General features: G+C 26.6%; 4 protein-coding genes across 4 annotated transcripts; all 4 read left to right on the top strand.

Moving 5' to 3' along the window:
- Positions 1–276: 276 nt before the first annotated feature.
- Positions 277–6,405, top strand: LOC134827141 (dynein intermediate chain 2, ciliary). The gene is made up of 9 exons (XM_063839696.1): positions 277–292; positions 3,126–3,441; positions 3,499–3,740; positions 3,801–4,068; positions 4,891–5,303; positions 5,361–5,538; positions 5,593–5,821; positions 5,880–6,113; positions 6,174–6,405. Exons 2-9 carry the CDS (start codon positions 3,126–3,128, stop codon positions 6,364–6,366), a joined length of 2,073 nt encoding a protein of 690 aa, XP_063695766.1. The 5' UTR covers positions 277–292; the 3' UTR covers positions 6,367–6,405.
- Positions 6,406–6,642: 237 nt separating this feature from the next.
- Positions 6,643–8,497, top strand: LOC134827252 (uncharacterized). Its single transcript, XM_063839834.1, has 4 exons — positions 6,643–6,796; positions 6,857–6,966; positions 8,031–8,167; positions 8,228–8,497. Exons 1-4 carry the CDS (start codon positions 6,710–6,712, stop codon positions 8,356–8,358), a joined length of 465 nt encoding a protein of 154 aa, XP_063695904.1. The 5' UTR covers positions 6,643–6,709; the 3' UTR covers positions 8,359–8,497.
- A 176-nt stretch (positions 8,498–8,673) lies between these two features.
- LOC134827512 (intraflagellar transport protein 81 homolog) lies at positions 8,674–15,907 on the top strand. The gene is made up of 6 exons (XM_063840190.1): positions 8,674–8,820; positions 8,871–9,073; positions 9,543–10,680; positions 11,776–11,832; positions 14,468–14,707; positions 15,731–15,907. The coding sequence occupies exons 1-6, from the start codon at positions 8,674–8,676 to the stop codon at positions 15,905–15,907; spliced, it is 1,962 nt and encodes a 653-aa protein (XP_063696260.1).
- LOC134838487 (uncharacterized) lies at positions 12,229–14,405 on the top strand. The gene has a single exon (XM_063854030.1). The coding sequence runs from the start codon at positions 12,307–12,309 to the stop codon at positions 14,338–14,340; it is 2,034 nt and encodes a 677-aa protein (XP_063710100.1). The 5' UTR covers positions 12,229–12,306; the 3' UTR covers positions 14,341–14,405.
- Positions 15,908–15,934: the final 27 nt, after the last annotated feature.

Here is a 15,934-nt window from a genome sequence, read left to right as displayed (position 1 = left end):
TTCAAGTTCAAAAAACTCATTTATTTTATGTTAAAATGTTATTTTTGAGGACTACTATGTATATTGCAAAACATTTTCCATTTTAAAAAAATAAATATTTTCAAAGACGTCAACGCGCATGTGCATTAAACCGCAAAAAGTGGTTTAAAGTGACTTCTCTTCAGACATGAATGAATCTTCAGCGAGAAATGATCTTTAAAGAAAAAAATAATTTTTATAAAAAAAAATTAATGAATTTTTTTAGCTTATGCAATATTTGGCTGTTGGACCTAAAAAGGGCTTTAAGCCACGGGTAATTTTTTTAAACTAATATTTTTTTTTTAAAAAAACTGTGTTCGCAATGTAAATAAATTTAACGCACAGTTTTTAATTTTTTGTATTTTGTTTTTTGCATTTTCATCATCGATTTTGTATGAAAAAAGTTTTTTTTTTATTTTTTGAAAGAAAAATAATATTAAAAGAAAACTAACATTATCCTTGAAAAATTTTTTGTAAATAAATAAAATATATAAACTTGTAAATACGAAAAACAATTTCGATTTCAATTTATTTTTCTTTTTTGCCCGCCTTAGTCATTTAAAGTTTGTTACGATTGAACTTTGAAAAATTTAGTTTCTTTGTAGCGAATTTTTTTTTGTCATCATGTAAACTTTATAACTTGCTTATTTTTAGATTATTATCATTTGTTATTATTTGTTCGTTGTTTAACTGGAGACCTTACCACAAAAATTGTTTTAATACTTTTTATGTCAAGCACTTGCTTTCTAGTCATTTGAAGATATTTAGACGGGTGACAGTGTCGAATTTCGTTTGAAATAAAAAGTTTTTCTTTTCCGCCTACAAGATTTGTTTTTTGCTGAAAATTGTAAAAAAGGGCGGTTTAATAAGTTTTTTAATTAAAAAAATATATATATCATTATTGTACATAACATACTTTAACCTTGAAATAATGAGGAAAATTGAAAAATGAAAAAAATATTATATAATTTTAAAGACTTAAATTAATTGTTGAAAATATAATTTAAAAAATATTTTGGTTCAAATTATTATTAAATATATTTAAAAAAAATTAAAATTATAGAAATTATTAAAAATGTTGCTTCAATCATTAATTATGAAGGTAAATTTTAAACAATATTTTTTTAATTTTGATAAAACGTACATAAAATAATTAATTTTAATTTTTTTAATAATAATTTATAATTTAATTGTAATTTTAATTATAATTTAATAAATATTATATTAATATTTTTATTAATATTTTTTATTTTATTATTCGATTTTTTTAAATCATATGAAATATTTCCAATATCTAATAATATTAATAATAACATAATATATAGAATAGTAAATATTTATTTTAAAATACAAAATATTTTTTATTTTAAGTTTTATTATTTTAAAATATAACTTTATTATATTATTATTTAAACTATTAAAATTACTTTTTAAAAAATAATAAAAAAAAATATAACATTACCTATATAATATTGAAAAAAAAAATTAAAATTATTTAAAAAAATCTTAAAATATATTATTTTAATAATTAATTTTTTAAAAAAATTATATTATTACAATTATTACATTTAATGAAATAATTTAACTTTTGATAAATAATAAAAAATATAAAATTATAGTTATTTTATTTTATTTTATAATTATTTATCAAAAGTTAACATAATTCATTCATATAATAAAAATCATATCATATCATAATATCAAAAATATAATTTTTATTTTATATATAAATATCAATTTTTAATTTTTTAATTTTTCTTATATTATAATCAAATATATATTAAAATATAAAATATAAATTAAAAAATCAAAATATTAAATAATTGATATTTGTATATAAAATAAAAATTGTAGTTTTGATATATAAAAATTAAAAAAAATAGGTACATATTTTTATTATTTAATGAATTATGTTAACTTTTGATAAAATTTACTTTTAAAATTATTGTAAATATTATTTATATTCTACAATATATTTATAATACATTCTTTTTAAAATATATTATTTTTATATTTAATTAAAAAAGCTAATTAATTTTATTTTAAAATTTTTAAAAAATAAATAAAAAATTATTATTAAAAATTTAAAAAAATGTTATATATGTATAAAATTAAATTGAATACATGTTAATAATATTTTTTATAAAAAAACATATAAAAATTAGAACACATAAAATAACCATTATCATTACCAACCAAAGTAATTTTAACATTTTACCATTATTTTTAAACTTTATCTTTGATTCATTTTCAAATATCCTTGCTTGCTTTTAAAAAACTTAAATAACTGTCATCATCAGTCAGTTTAAAGTTGTTGTCTATTTTTTTTTCTTTTTTGAAATTTTGCTTGTTTCTTAACATTTTAATGTCATGCTAAATGTTATTTTGCGTGCTCAAACTTTAAGCAATTTATTATTTATTTTACAAGTAAACGTTTTCTTTTTATTCTATTGAGCCCGCAAAGAATTGAGCGAAAAATGTGCAAAAGGATAATTTTACTTATTAAATAAAATATCACTGTTAGCGTGTAACTTTCCGTTAGATAGTGATGTTTCTCGTCGCGTGCGACTTTTTCCGCCAAAAGTTGCGAATTTCGAAGCGTCACTATCTAACTTGACAAGCACACGAATAAAATAATCATATTTTTGAATACAAAGTACAAAAAAAGAGGAAAACCGTTTTATTTTTTTAATCACAAAAATTTTCATAGAAACACACGTGTAACACATTTGATGTTGTTTGAATGTTATTTTTGTGCTTTTTTGTTGTACATAAAGTTTTCATTTTAATTTCATATCCGCAATAAAACAAAAATCATGAAACATTTCGCAAAGTAACGGCAAACGGATAGCTGCGAATTAGCTTTCTTTCGGAAAATTCTCAAAAAAAATTAAAAAAATGGGCGATCGCAGGATGTCGTTAGCTGCGAATGGCCTCACTTCGCGTGCGAGTCAACGTCGACGAAGCAGTGTTGCGTTCATGTCACCTTCACAGGAATTTCCGGAAGAATCTGGCACGCCTAGATCTGTAAATACACGTGCTTCGAATCGTTTTTTTGGGAATTTTTGTCACTTTTTCGACGTTAATTCGATTTTTTCTCGCTACAGATGCGATCGCCATCCTTCGCAAAGGGCATGCAAGATGACGACGGACATGAATGGTCTCGTAATAAGACGTTGCTTCGTCCCGACGATCAACTGGATCTCACGGATGCCGAGCTGAGTGAAGAAATCCCCAAAATTTTGACGACAGACAACACAAACGCGTTACGTAATTTGGTCGTTTACAGCTTCAAGGAGGGAAGTTTCGTTCCTGTGCCGCCCCAAGATAACACAGTGACGTTATTTCAGTACGTGGGCACTTCCATTCATAAAGATGCCCCGGAAGCGAGTAATCAACAGTCCGTTAATCTGTTTGGAGAAGGTAAAAAATTAAATTTTAACAAAATTTCTTAATTTTAATTTTTTTTTCAATAAAAAGATGGCGCCGGAGCAATTGCTGACACAATTCAAGAAAAATCCGAATATGCCAGCCTTGATGAGACAATTGAAGAAGGCGACGAAGATGCTGCCGAAGAAGAAGATCAAGTTGAAGGCGAAGAAAAAGAAGCTCCTGAAGCGGTAGAGCCTGAGGAAGAAGCCTCCTCAGCTCCGAAAAAAAAGTTAACGAACCAATTCAACTTTTGTGAGAGAGCAGCTTTAACTTACAGCAATCCATCGAGAGTAAATCAAAAATTTTTTTATGCTTGGTTTGGATTAATTGCTAAAAATTCATTTTTTTAGTCGGTTGAAACGCAAACAATTCCTCCGCCTCGTTCGACGTTCGGTGCGAATGTGCTTCAATGGGAAATTTACGATTCGTATGCTGAAGATTACGCTTTGCAACAAGCCAAAAAGGAAAAGGAGAAGAAACCTACGGGAAGAAAAGAAGAACGTAAGTTTCGTGATGATAAGGCACGCGCTAAAGAAGAAGCTGATCGCAAACGTCTTCAAGCGTGTCAAATTTTGGAACGGATGGTTAACCAAAATATTTATGATGAAATTGCTCAAGGTAAGTTTTTTCGCTTATTTTCATGATTTCAAAAAATCGTATAAAAATAATTTTAAATTACGAAAAATTAAAGAATAAATTAATATTAAATGCAAAAAATTAAATAAATTAAAAAAAAAATCAGAAAATTTTTTAAGTTAATTAATTAATTAAAAAATTTTAACATTTTTATGCAATTTTTTAAAAATTTAGAAAAATTAAAAAATAATTGAAAATTTAATTTAAAAAAATTAATGAAATTATTTTTATGAAAATTTGTGAATAAATAAATATTAAAACGAAATAAAAATAATTGAAAATTATGAAAAATTTAAAAATTTAAGTGAATAAAATTTTAAAAAATTAAAAAAAGTTAAAAAAATAATTAAAATTTAAAAATTAATTAATTTTTCACGTTAAAAATTTAAACGTTTAAAAAGTTTAAACATTTTTTTTATTAAAATTGAATGAAAATGAAAAAAAAATTTTTTAATTCAATCAAAAGTAATTTTTTAAATAAATTAGTTACATAAATAAATTTAAATAATTTCATAAAAACTAAATTTTCGTGTTAAAAATTGACAAAATTAATTTAAAAAAGTTTAGAAAAATTTTTAAAAAATTAATTAAAAATTATAAAAATTGGTAACATTAATTTATTTCATTAAAAATAATAGATTAATTTTTTTTTTCATTTAATTTCTTTGGTTATAATTTTTAAAATTAATTTTATTAATTTATTTTTATTGTAAAACATTCGAAAAATTTTAAAAATATTTTTATAAAAAAAAATTCAAATTAATTTCTTACCAAAAACTAACCTGAAAATCCATCCATTTTCAGATTATCGTTATTGGGAAGACCCATCCGACGAATTTCGCGAAGAAGAAGGCACATTATTGCCTCTTTGGAAATTCTCGTACGAAAAAACGAAGAAAATGAACGTCACCGATTTGTGTTTCAACACTTTGTATTACGACTTGTTCGCTGTTTGCTTCGGTTCGTTAGATTTCATGAAACAAGGACCCGAAGGAATGGTTTGTCTCTTTACCGTAAAAAATCCTTCGTATCCTGATTATCGCATTTCGACGGAAAGCGGAGCGATGTGTTGCGATATTCATCCAAAATATCCGTATTTGTTGGCAATTGGCATGTACGACGGGAACGTTTGCGTTTATAACTTGCAAGTTGGCACAAAAGATCCGATTTATATGTCACATGGCGTCAATGGGAAGCATTCAGAATGCGTTTGGGAGGTAAAAAATAAATTTTTATGAAAAATTTTTAATTAATTGAATTTTTTTGACTTTTAGATCAAATGGGGTCCCGATATGCAAGACGGAGAGATCAATTTTTATTCAGTTTCCGCAGATGGACGAGTTTTTAACTGGGTTTTGATGCAAAATAAGCTCGCAATAACAACAATTATTACTTTGTTCTTGGATAACGGACCTGTTGGAGGACCTGATGGAACAAATATTCGTCTAAAAGGTAAATTTTAATAAAAATTCATAAATTTTCTTACCTAAAAAAATTTTTTTGTAGGTTGCGGTACTTGTATGGTCTTCCATCCGAACAATCCCGAAATATTTCAAGTTGGCACGGAAGAAGGATTGATTTTTAAGTGTTCAACAGCTTACAGTTCGAAATATTTGATGACCTATAATGCTCATAACTTGTCCGTGCATCGAATGGATTTCAATAAATTCAATTCGAATATTTTTGCTTCGTGCAGCGGCGATTGGAGAGTTAAAATTTGGGAAGATAAGAGACCGTAAATATTTTTTTTAAGTTAAAAATTAATTTTTTTACTAATTTTTACCTTTTTTTAGGGATCCATTGTTCATTTTCGATTTAGGAGCAAGCGTTGGAGATGTCAAATGGGCTCCTGACTCAAGTACAGTTTTTGCCGCCGTCACAACTGAAGGAAAAGTCTTCGTTTTTGACTTGAACGTCAACAAATACAAGGCGATTTGCATCCAATCCGTCGTTTCGAAGAAGAAAAATAAATTGACGAGACTTGCTTTCAACCAAAAGCTTCCTTTCATTATCGTGGGCGATGACAAGTAAATCTTTTTCATTCAAAAATTTTCTAAAAATAACTTTTTTTCATCGAATTTCCGCAGAGGAACAACAATAACCTTGAAATTATCGCCTAATTTGCGATTGAAATGCAAGCCGCCCAAAAAACAACTCGGCTTGGATCAACACGCGCTGCAGGAGATGAAACTCGAACGACTTCTCTCGCTCGTACGGGAAATGCCCGAAGGCGAAACTGTACGCGACAACGATGAAAACGAGGAGGTTGCTTCTAATTAGTTCAAAAAAATAGGAAAAAAACAACAAACACGTCACAAAAAGTAGAATAAAAAAAATTCCTTGTTCAATGATAACCCCTTCGATCTTTTTTTCCTCGATTCGATTTAAAAATGTCAATGCGACAATTAATTTAAATGAAGTCCTTAATCCAATGAATGTCTCTTCTCGCACATGTACAAATTGGACGAGATTGATGGTTTAAGAGAAAAACAAAATGAATGTTGGTATAAAAAGTCAGGTGTCAAAGCAACAATCGTTAGTTATTTTTCAAACTTTAGCTGAAAAAGACCTTTTAGAAGTATTTTTTAAAGAAAAATTAGAAAAAATTATAAAAAAATTAAAAATGGGAAAATTTTTACTGATACAATTGTGCTTAATGCTCATTTATATTTCCTATAAAAGCATTATTTGTGCTGAAAGTCCCATTGGTGTAAGAAATTTTTCGTTTTTTGGTGAATTTTTATTGAAATATTTTAAATTTTTTGAAAAGTATCAACAAGAAGGATCTTCGAATCCATCTGGATTTGCAAAATTTAACCTGAAAGATATGATGAATTTGATTGAAGATGATCGGAAAGACGATTTTCGTTTTTCAAAGAGGTAAAAGTTATTTTTTTGTTTAATTTTTATTAAAATTTCAATTAAATTGGAAATTTTTCACAATTTATCGAATTTTCCAATTTTTTCAAATTAAATATTTAAAATTAAATGTTTCCATGTTTAAACAAAATAAAAATTAAGTTGAAAAAAAATTAAAAATTATTTTTTAAAGTAAAAAAAGTAATAAAAATTATAATTTTTATTAAAAAAAATATTTGAATTAAAAATTTTAAAATTTTTAATAAATTTTTTAATTAAAGATTAAACTAATTAATTTATTTTTTTAAAAATGAAAAATATTTAAATTTTTAAAATATTTTTTTTTAAATAAAAATAGATGTATTTGAAATTTATTTTATTTTAAATTTTATAAAATAAATTTCAACCTAAATAATAAAAAAAAATAATCTTAAATAAAATAAACAAATTTTAATTTTTTTAAGCAAAAATAATTTACCTAAATTAAATAAATATATTTTTTGTTAAAATTTATAAGGAAAAAATAATGTTTGTTTAAAAAAAAATTTTTAATTGAAAAACAAAAAAAAGTATAAAAATTTTAAAATTTGATTAAATTAAATTTTAAAAAAATTTAAAATCTTTAAAATGTTTTTTTTAATTATTATCAAAATTGAAAAAAAGTAAAAAAAAATACGAAAGTTTTAAAAAAAATTACATTGAAAAAATTGAAAATATTTTTTTGAAAATTTGGAAAAAAAATCATAAAACCTGTTAAAAAAATATTTGAATTTGAAAAACATTATTAAAAATAATATTTTTTAAATTTAAAAATAAAAAATACCTGAAAATAAAAAAAATGAAGAAAAATTATATAAAAAAAATTAAATTGAAAAAAAAATATTTGTGAAAAAGTCAAAACATAAAAAAATTTTTAAAAAATATTTTTTTAATTATATTTTTTTTCAATTAAAATATTTTTTTAATTAAAAATATTTACTTATTTAAAAAAATTAAATTAAATAAAATTTTTAAAATTTGTTAAATAAAATTACAAAAAAATCTTAAAAATTTTAAATTTAATTTTTTTCAAATTTTTTTTTCAGGAGTAAATCCAACAGCATGGAAGATCCTTTAATAGTAGACCAAATTGTTGATCCCGCGATGTACGACACCGAAGCCTCCGTTGATGAAATTCTCCGAACAAATCCATTATTGCTCCAAATGCTTGCCGACAAATTAAGTAAATTTTATTCTTCATTTAAAAAATTTTAATTCTTTTCACCTAAAAAAGTGTTTTTAGAAAATCAACAAAATCGCTTTTTGAGTCCTCGATTGGGAAGAACTACCGAACAACGTCATATGCCGTCTTTACCTCCACGATTCGGCAAACGAACGGGATCTCATACCATTTTTACTCCTCGAATGGGTTAAAAATTTTCATTTACTTTGACGACTGATGATGATGAAGGAAAAAAAATGGAATGTTGAACATTATTTGACTCTTAGTAGGCTGGACTAAAAGTCAAAAATTGTTATTTATGAGGAAATTTTAATAAATAAATGTTTTATTTTGTCAAAAAAATACTTTTACTCACCCCTCATGATGTTTCTATGAAGCAACAAGTGTCCTTTTTCCCCTCGTTGTTTACAAAAATTAAAAAATTTCGTTGCCAAGCGACAAAATTGAAGCCAAACTAACAAAAATTTCATAAAAATCAAACTTGAAAGTGATTTTTGTCTTAAAAAATGACGGAAAATTTAAAAATAATTGTACAAGAAGTCAATTCCTTGCTTGGAACGGATTACAATTTGATCTCTTTTGACTCTCTTTCGCCTGAATTGCTGTTGCAATGTCTCGTCGATGTTTTTGCTCATTTTGATGCCTGTGAAAAGGTAATTTTTTGTCATTTTCAGAATTTTTTAATTTTTTTTTTCTTTTTTAGTTCGAAATTAAGGATACAGACCCTGAAGAAAGTAATCGTCGTATTATCGATGCTTTGAGAAAAATTCAATATCGACCCGAAAACGTCGATTTGTTGAATTTCAAGACTTTATTGGTTCATGGCGATAAAAAAGTTGTGCACCCGATATTGGGATGGATTGTCGAAAACAAGGAAAGAGTTAAGAAAACGACATATCTCGCAAGGTAAGGACAATTTTTAATGAAATTTAGAAGAAAAATTAGTTGAGGAGTATGAAAATGTGAAATTTTTAGAAATTTAAATAAAAAATTTAAAAGAGGAGTATCAAAATGTGAAATTTGAGAAAAAAAAAAATAATTGAGGAGTATGAAATGTAAAATTTTTAAAAAAATTTGAATAAACATTTAAAAGAGGAGTATCAAAATGTGAAATTTTTAAGAAATTTAAATAAAAAATTTTAAAGAGGAGTATCAAAATGTGAAATTTGAAAAAAAAAATTAATTGAGGAGTATGAAAATGTGAAATTTTAATTTTTTGAAGGGCAAATTTTGGGAGTTTTTAAATAATTTTCAAAAAATTTAACATGAAGAACATAAATAATTTATTTGAGGAGTATGAAAATGAGAAAAATTAAATTTTTAGCTTTGAATTTGAACTTTTTAAACTAATACCAAATATTTTTTTTTCTCACAGATTTTTAATACCTTTGAATTTACCATCAGAAGCCATCGCCATACCCGAAGTCAGCAACATTTGGAATCAATATCAGTCAATTATGGATGATTTCAAAGAAGCTCACAAGTCTTATGAGCAATCTCGTCAAGAAGGAGCTCAAACACGTGAGTTACGAAGCGATATTGGAGCCATCGAGATTGAAATTGAAAATGTCAAGAAGCGAATTGAACGCACGCAAGGTCGTTTAGATAAAGTTCCGCAACAGGAATTGCTTCTGGAAGCTGCTCACAACTTGCGAATCGAACGCGAACGTCAAAAAGAGCTTCAAAGTCAAATCGATGAACAGAAGCAAGGCCTTCAGAGATCAAATGTCGTTCAAGAACGCTTCAAAAAGGAACTTAACAATGCTCGTCTCGCTGCCCAAGGCGCCTCTCCGCAAAATTTACTCGAAAGTCTCATCGAAGAAGTGCAAGTTTTGGAGTTTATGGTGCAACAAAAACTCCCGCAAGAACTTTTGGCACGTCAAACTGAAGTTCAAATCTTCGAAGAAGTCCTGAAAGAACCAAATTTGAGTCGCGATTACTTGTTTGAGCTCCAAACGCGTGTCGAAGAGATCAACTCGGAAGTTCAACGCTTGGTCGAAACAAAAATGAACGAACGCGGAACCCAAAACGACACTCTTGGTCCGTTTCGTCAACAAGCTGCCATTGTTATGCGCAAAAAGGAACAAGCAGCAGAAGCCTTGGATCAAGCCAGCACCGAATTGCGTGAAATTGAGGCGCAATTACAGGAAAAACAGGCCAAATTGCAAAATACTGTCGGCGAAACGATCCTGCGAGGAGACGATTTAAAGCAATTTGTCAATACTTTGCGTGCCAAGAGCAACGTTTACAAGGAACAACGTGCGAAATTGGCAGCGATGAGAGCTGAAACGGCAGATTTGCAACAAACTTTGGCAAATTTGAAGGCGCAAGATCCGTCGTTGAATGTCGCGTTGGCACAGCATGAAGATGAAAGTCTTTCGTTGACGGAATCGAGAGCAGAATCTCCTTCAGTTGATGGGCATGGAATGACAGAGTTATCGAGACTCATTGATGGGCTGCAACGAGCGATTCAAGCTTCGAGGGAACGGATTACGCCGCTTACGCAACAATTGGTAAGATTTTCTGAAAATTAAAAAAAAATATTAAGAATTTTTTTTTAAATTTTGTTTCGAAAAAAAATTTAATTTTTTAATTTTGAAAAAATATTGAATTTAAATTTAAAAAAAAATTAGAAAAAAAATATTTGAATGATTTTTAAGACATTCGTAAACTTTTCTTAAAATCATTAGGTATATGATTCTTTTTTCAAAATTTTCATTTAAAAGAACAAATAATAGCTTTAATAGATTTTTTTCGAAAAATTTAATCTTTTTATTAAATTTAAAAAAATATAAAAAAAAATTATTTTATTTTTAAAACTTAAAAAAAAATAATTTTTTCAAATTTTTTGTTTAAAAATAAATTAATAATAAAAAAAAAACTAAAGCGACAAAAAATTAAAAAAAAATTTTTTTGTCATATAAATTTAAAAAAAAATCATCAAGAAATTATTTTTATTTTAAAATTTAAAAAAAAATAATTTTAATTTTGATTAATTTAATTTTTCTAAAAAAAATATTGAGAAATTTTTTTCAATTTATAATAAAAAGATATTTGAAAAAAATAATTTTTTGAAAAAAAAATATAATTTCAATTTCAATTTAATTTTTTAAAAATAAAGAATATTCTCAAAATAAACAGAAAATTTTTGAATTGAAAACTTAAAAATCTTTTTAAAATTTTCATATTTTTTTTATTTTTGAATGTTTTATTAAATATTTCCTACAGAAAATTTCAAACAAAAAAGAATTATCAAATATTTTTTATTTTTAAATTATTTTAGAGAGATACCAAAATTTTTCTGAAAATTTTAAGATATGTACTTTTTAAATTAAAAAAATTAAAGACCTTTGAGACAAAAATGTAAAATTTGAAAAAAAAAATTGTTTAAAAATTTTATTTTTTTAACTAAAAAAAAAATTAAAAATATTTTTTCAAATTAATTATTTAAATAATAAACATTTAAAAATAAACAAATAATGAAAAATAGGTGAAAAAAAATATTAAAAAAAAATTTATGTTAGAAAAATTATTTTTGAATTTTTTTTTAATTTCTCATTCCTTTTTAAAAATAAAAAAAAATTAACTTAATTTTTTTCCCATTTTAGCGCCCTCTCCGTGAACGTGTGACTGACTTACGAGACGATCGAGATTCTAAAAAACAGGTAAATATGTGACAAAAAATATCCAACCAAGTGCAAAAAAAAATTCTTTATTCTTTTTTTTTTAAATATGTTCAAAATTCAAGTTTCTCGCATCTGTAATAATGTCTCATTACCTGCCATGTTTGCAATACAGATGCTCCTTAAAGCATTTCAGGTAGCAATTTTCGTTTCATATCCTTTTCACGTGCACTCGTCGTACCTCTGTGGATGAGTAAGGAAGATCACCAAACAATACAGACCCTTTTTGAACAAAAATTGTACGTCCCTTACACAATACAGAACGTCTTCACAAAAGCTGACTGTACAACAAATGCAAAAAAAAATTGTAAGTCAGTTCAGTTGAAGAGAAACAGTTGGAGAGGAAACAAAGAAATCCAATTACCGATAATTTTTTTGTGTCTTTTTTGTCGAAACCAACACATGTTCGTTTGAAAAGTCCTCGTAAAACGTGCTTCTGACAACGAAATCCAGCAAATGAGCCACGAAAAGTCCCCAATTTGTACCATGAAGCGTTCGGATTTCTCGCGAAAAGTGAGCAAAAAGCTAAAAAAGATGGCAAAACTCAATCTCATGCACATTTTCAACGAAAATGTCACAAAACCCTTCGCCAATTGCATGGGCCGCAACGAAATCATCGAAATTCATCGAAATAAAATCAAGGCTGAGTACCATCAGAGTCCCGGATTTCTCGGAACGAATAAAATGACACGAACAGGCGCCGGAAACAGCATCCAAGTACGTCGTATCGAGTTCTCATCCAAAGAATTCAGCCCAAACAAGCCAAGTTTGAGGGAACAATTGAAAGAATTCACGCAAAAACACAATCCGAGCAGCGACATGTTCGAAGATATGCTCCAAATAATGCAAAGTAACGGCGTAAATGTACCAAAAAACATCGACACAACCGTCGAATCGCTCAAAAAATACGAAATAATTCAAATGTCCTTCGGTCAATACCTGAATTTTGGCATAACGAAAAACGTGGAGTCCATTATCAAGACTCTGATGAAGAAAAAATCAAAATTTTTGAATAACACGGTGAAAGAACTCGTTCTCGACATGGCAATTTACATGATAAAATCCAAACCTGATGAAAATAATCAAAAACCGCCGCATCATTTGGTCATTTTGGGTCGTTTGCCGTGCATCAACAATGCAGATACCTTCGTCGTTGGGATCTACAAGGGACATTTTCCAACATTACTCATCGGAAATCAAATTTTAAAGCCTCTGAACGACGAATTGGCTTTTTTGGAAAAAAATGAAATCCAAATCGAAGCGAGAAATTTCAAAATTGAGATTAATTCGTTCATTGTCGATCCCGTAGCGAACAGTATTGCGACATGCACTGCCTTGCCAGATAGTGTCAGTGGGTGTTCGAGATGTAACAAGCCCGGTACTTTGCAATTTACGTTGGGAATCACGAGTTACCCGCCAAATGTGGGGTTTTATCGGTACGATGAGGATTTCAAGTGTTGCGTGCTGAATGGGCATCATATAGGCATTCCGATAATGAATGAACGGAGTTTTGGACTGAAATCGCGTTTTGTCGTCGATTACAAGTATCTCGTGTGCGAAGGAGTTCTCAAGCAAATGATGAAGTTGTGGATGAAAGGAAGACTGGATTACAGGTTGAACAATAAATCTTTAAGAAAAATGTCGGCAGAGCTTCTGTTGATAGGAAAAAGTATCCCTAAAGAATTTCGGCACAAACCAAAAACGATGGATGAGTTAGATGACTGGACCAGTTACGATTGGCGGCAATTTTTGTTCTACTATGGACCTGTCGTGCTCAAAAATCGCCTCTCGCCCGTTTATTACAAACATTTTTTGTATCTCCATCTCGGGATGCGACTTTCCTGCAGCTTAACCGACTTCCGAGAATGCGGCGCTTTCATTGCGGGACAACTTTTGCAATATTTTGTCACGGAATTTTGTCGAATTTACTCCACAGAGCTCGTAGACTATAATATCCACAATTTGTTACATATCGAGGACTTTGTGCACTTTCGCGGCGCTTTGGATAAAGTTTGTGGCTTCAAGTTCGACAAGCAATACGAGCTCCTGGAACGACTTATAAAGGAGGATTATGACATTTGTCTTCAAAGTTTGGAGAAACATGTCGCGGAAAATACCAAAAATTGCCTCGAAAACGAATTAAATGATCCGGAATTAAATTTTCCGCGTTTGACGTCGAATGGGAGTCTCGTAATTGAGAATAATCACACAATAACGATCGCTGAACCGGATAATCATGTGTTTCTCAAGGACATGTCGGTGTTCAAGGTTGAGCAAATTTTCAAAGAAGACGATGGAGAAGTTGTACTAATTGGAAGATCGTATGAAAAAACGAAAGAACAGTTCGCAGCATCGACCGGATGTCAAAAAATGTTGAAAATTTGGGAGTTGTCGGACATAAAAACGCTCAAAATTAAAGAAATTCTCGTAAAAGCTTTTACGGTTAACACGACTGAGGGTTTAATGGCCTTGCCTTTATTAAGTTTTTAAGTTTTTTTTTAAGTTTTAGAACTTTTTGTGATAAAAAAAATTTCTGTTTTTTTAAATAATAAAATTTTGCCTTAAAATTGTTGTAATTGAGATTTTTCTTTAAAATATTTTTTGAATAAATTTTCAGGCTTTTAATGCCTTGAGCGCAACATTGAGTGCTGAACAAGCAACAATGCAAAGCGAGATAAATGAAGCGACGAGAAATATCAAAAAGTTGGAGGAGAATTGGCAAGATTTGCAAGTTGAGTATGAAAGGTTGAATATGTTGATGGAAAATACGAAGAAGAAAGATGCGCAAGATACGGTCAGGGAAACGCTTTCGAAGGAAATTTCGCAGCAGGAAAAGTTGCGGTCGAAATATGGAGAGGTAGGTTATTATTTTTTGTATAATTTTTAACAAAAAAAAAATAATAAATAAATAAAATTATTTAAAAAATTTCAAAAATTGAATTTTTTATTATACGAAAATTGAAAAAATAGTTAGATTAAATAATAATTTAAAAAATTTTAATTAAATTTCGAAACTTAAAAAAATTGAAATAAATTTCAAAATTGAAAGAATTTCATGAATTTAAAAAAATTAAAATGAAAAAATTAAATGAATTAAATTAAAAAAAAAAAATAAAAAATTTTAAACAAAAAAAAATAAAATTTGAAAGAATAAATTAAAAAACAAAATTTTTTTAACGAAAAATATTTTAAACAAATCCTAAAACAAAAATAAAAATTTTGAATGAAGATAAAATTATTAGAAAAAAAATTAAAAATTTAAGAAATTTTTTTAAAATGAATTACGAAAAATATTTAAAAAATTTAATAAGAAAATAAATAAAATAATAATTTCAATAATTAAATAATTTAAAAAATTTAAACAAATTTCGAGACTTAAAAAAATTTATAATAAAAAAAATTAAAAAATTTTTACAAATTGAATAAAAAAAATCCTTATAAAAAATTTTAAATAAAAAAATAAATTAAATGAAAAAATAAAAAAAAAATTTTTCGAATTAAAATTTAAAAAATAAAAAAAAAATAAAATTTTTTAAAAAAAATAAAAAAATAAATTAAATTTAAAAAAACATTTTAAAAAAATTAAACAAATTTCGCTAAATTGCAAAAATTTCATGATTTTAAATAATTTAACATGAAATAATTTTTGAAAAAATTAATGAAAAAAATTTAAAAAAAATTTAAAAAAAGTAAAATTTTAAACAAAGAATCAAATATAGTTTAAAAGAAAATTTTTCGAATATTTTTTTTTTAAATAAATTTCGACAAATAAACAAAATAAATTTAAACAAACTGAAAAAAAATTAAAAATAAATTTTAAAAAATTTAAAATAATAATTTTTTAAATAAATTAAATATTTTTTTTCAAATTTAATTTCAGGAAAAAACTTACCTAACTGAGTCTCGTGAAATTCGTGCTAAACAACAAGAATTATGGTCAGATGTTTGTCGCTTATTCGAAGTTAAAGCTCGTTGCTTCAAAGAAGCAAAATCCAATGGAATTGGAGGAACAATGTCTCTCACAAAGGATGGCGCCGAAACATTTACTTTACAATAAAACAAAAAAAATCTTTTTAATTACATT

Source organism: Culicoides brevitarsis, chromosome 1, assembly GCF_036172545.1.
Source record: "Culicoides brevitarsis isolate CSIRO-B50_1 chromosome 1, AGI_CSIRO_Cbre_v1, whole genome shotgun sequence".
Taxonomy (NCBI): Eukaryota; Metazoa; Arthropoda; class Insecta; order Diptera; family Ceratopogonidae; genus Culicoides; species Culicoides brevitarsis.
Note: the sequence above shows the minus strand (reverse complement) of the source record. Positions and strands in the feature narration are given on the sequence as shown.

Excerpts from the sequence above, each read along its gene's own strand:
- LOC134827141 (XM_063839696.1), top strand. The coding sequence starts at position 3,126 with ATGCGATCGCCATCCTTCGCAAAGGGCATGCAAGATGACGACGGACAT. Across the intron at positions 3,442-3,498 it reads CGTTAATCTGTTTGGAGAAG|ATGGCGCCGGAGCAATTGCT; the intron begins GTAAAAAATTAA and ends TTCAATAAAAAG. Across the intron at positions 3,741-3,800 it reads CTTACAGCAATCCATCGAGA|TCGGTTGAAACGCAAACAAT; the intron begins GTAAATCAAAAA and ends TCATTTTTTTAG.
- LOC134827252 (XM_063839834.1), top strand. The coding sequence starts at position 6,710 with ATGGGAAAATTTTTACTGATACAATTGTGCTTAATGCTCATTTATATT. Across the intron at positions 6,967-8,030 it reads GATTTTCGTTTTTCAAAGAG|GAGTAAATCCAACAGCATGG; the intron begins GTAAAAGTTATT and ends TTTTTTTTTCAG. Across the intron at positions 8,168-8,227 it reads AATGCTTGCCGACAAATTAA|AAAATCAACAAAATCGCTTT; the intron begins GTAAATTTTATT and ends AAGTGTTTTTAG.
- LOC134827512 (XM_063840190.1), top strand. The coding sequence starts at position 8,674 with ATGACGGAAAATTTAAAAATAATTGTACAAGAAGTCAATTCCTTGCTT. Across the intron at positions 9,074-9,542 it reads AAAACGACATATCTCGCAAG|ATTTTTAATACCTTTGAATT; the intron begins GTAAGGACAATT and ends TTTTTCTCACAG. Across the intron at positions 11,833-14,467 it reads ATCGAGATTCTAAAAAACAG|GCTTTTAATGCCTTGAGCGC; the intron begins GTAAATATGTGA and ends ATAAATTTTCAG.
- LOC134838487 (XM_063854030.1), top strand. The coding sequence starts at position 12,307 with ATGAGCCACGAAAAGTCCCCAATTTGTACCATGAAGCGTTCGGATTTC.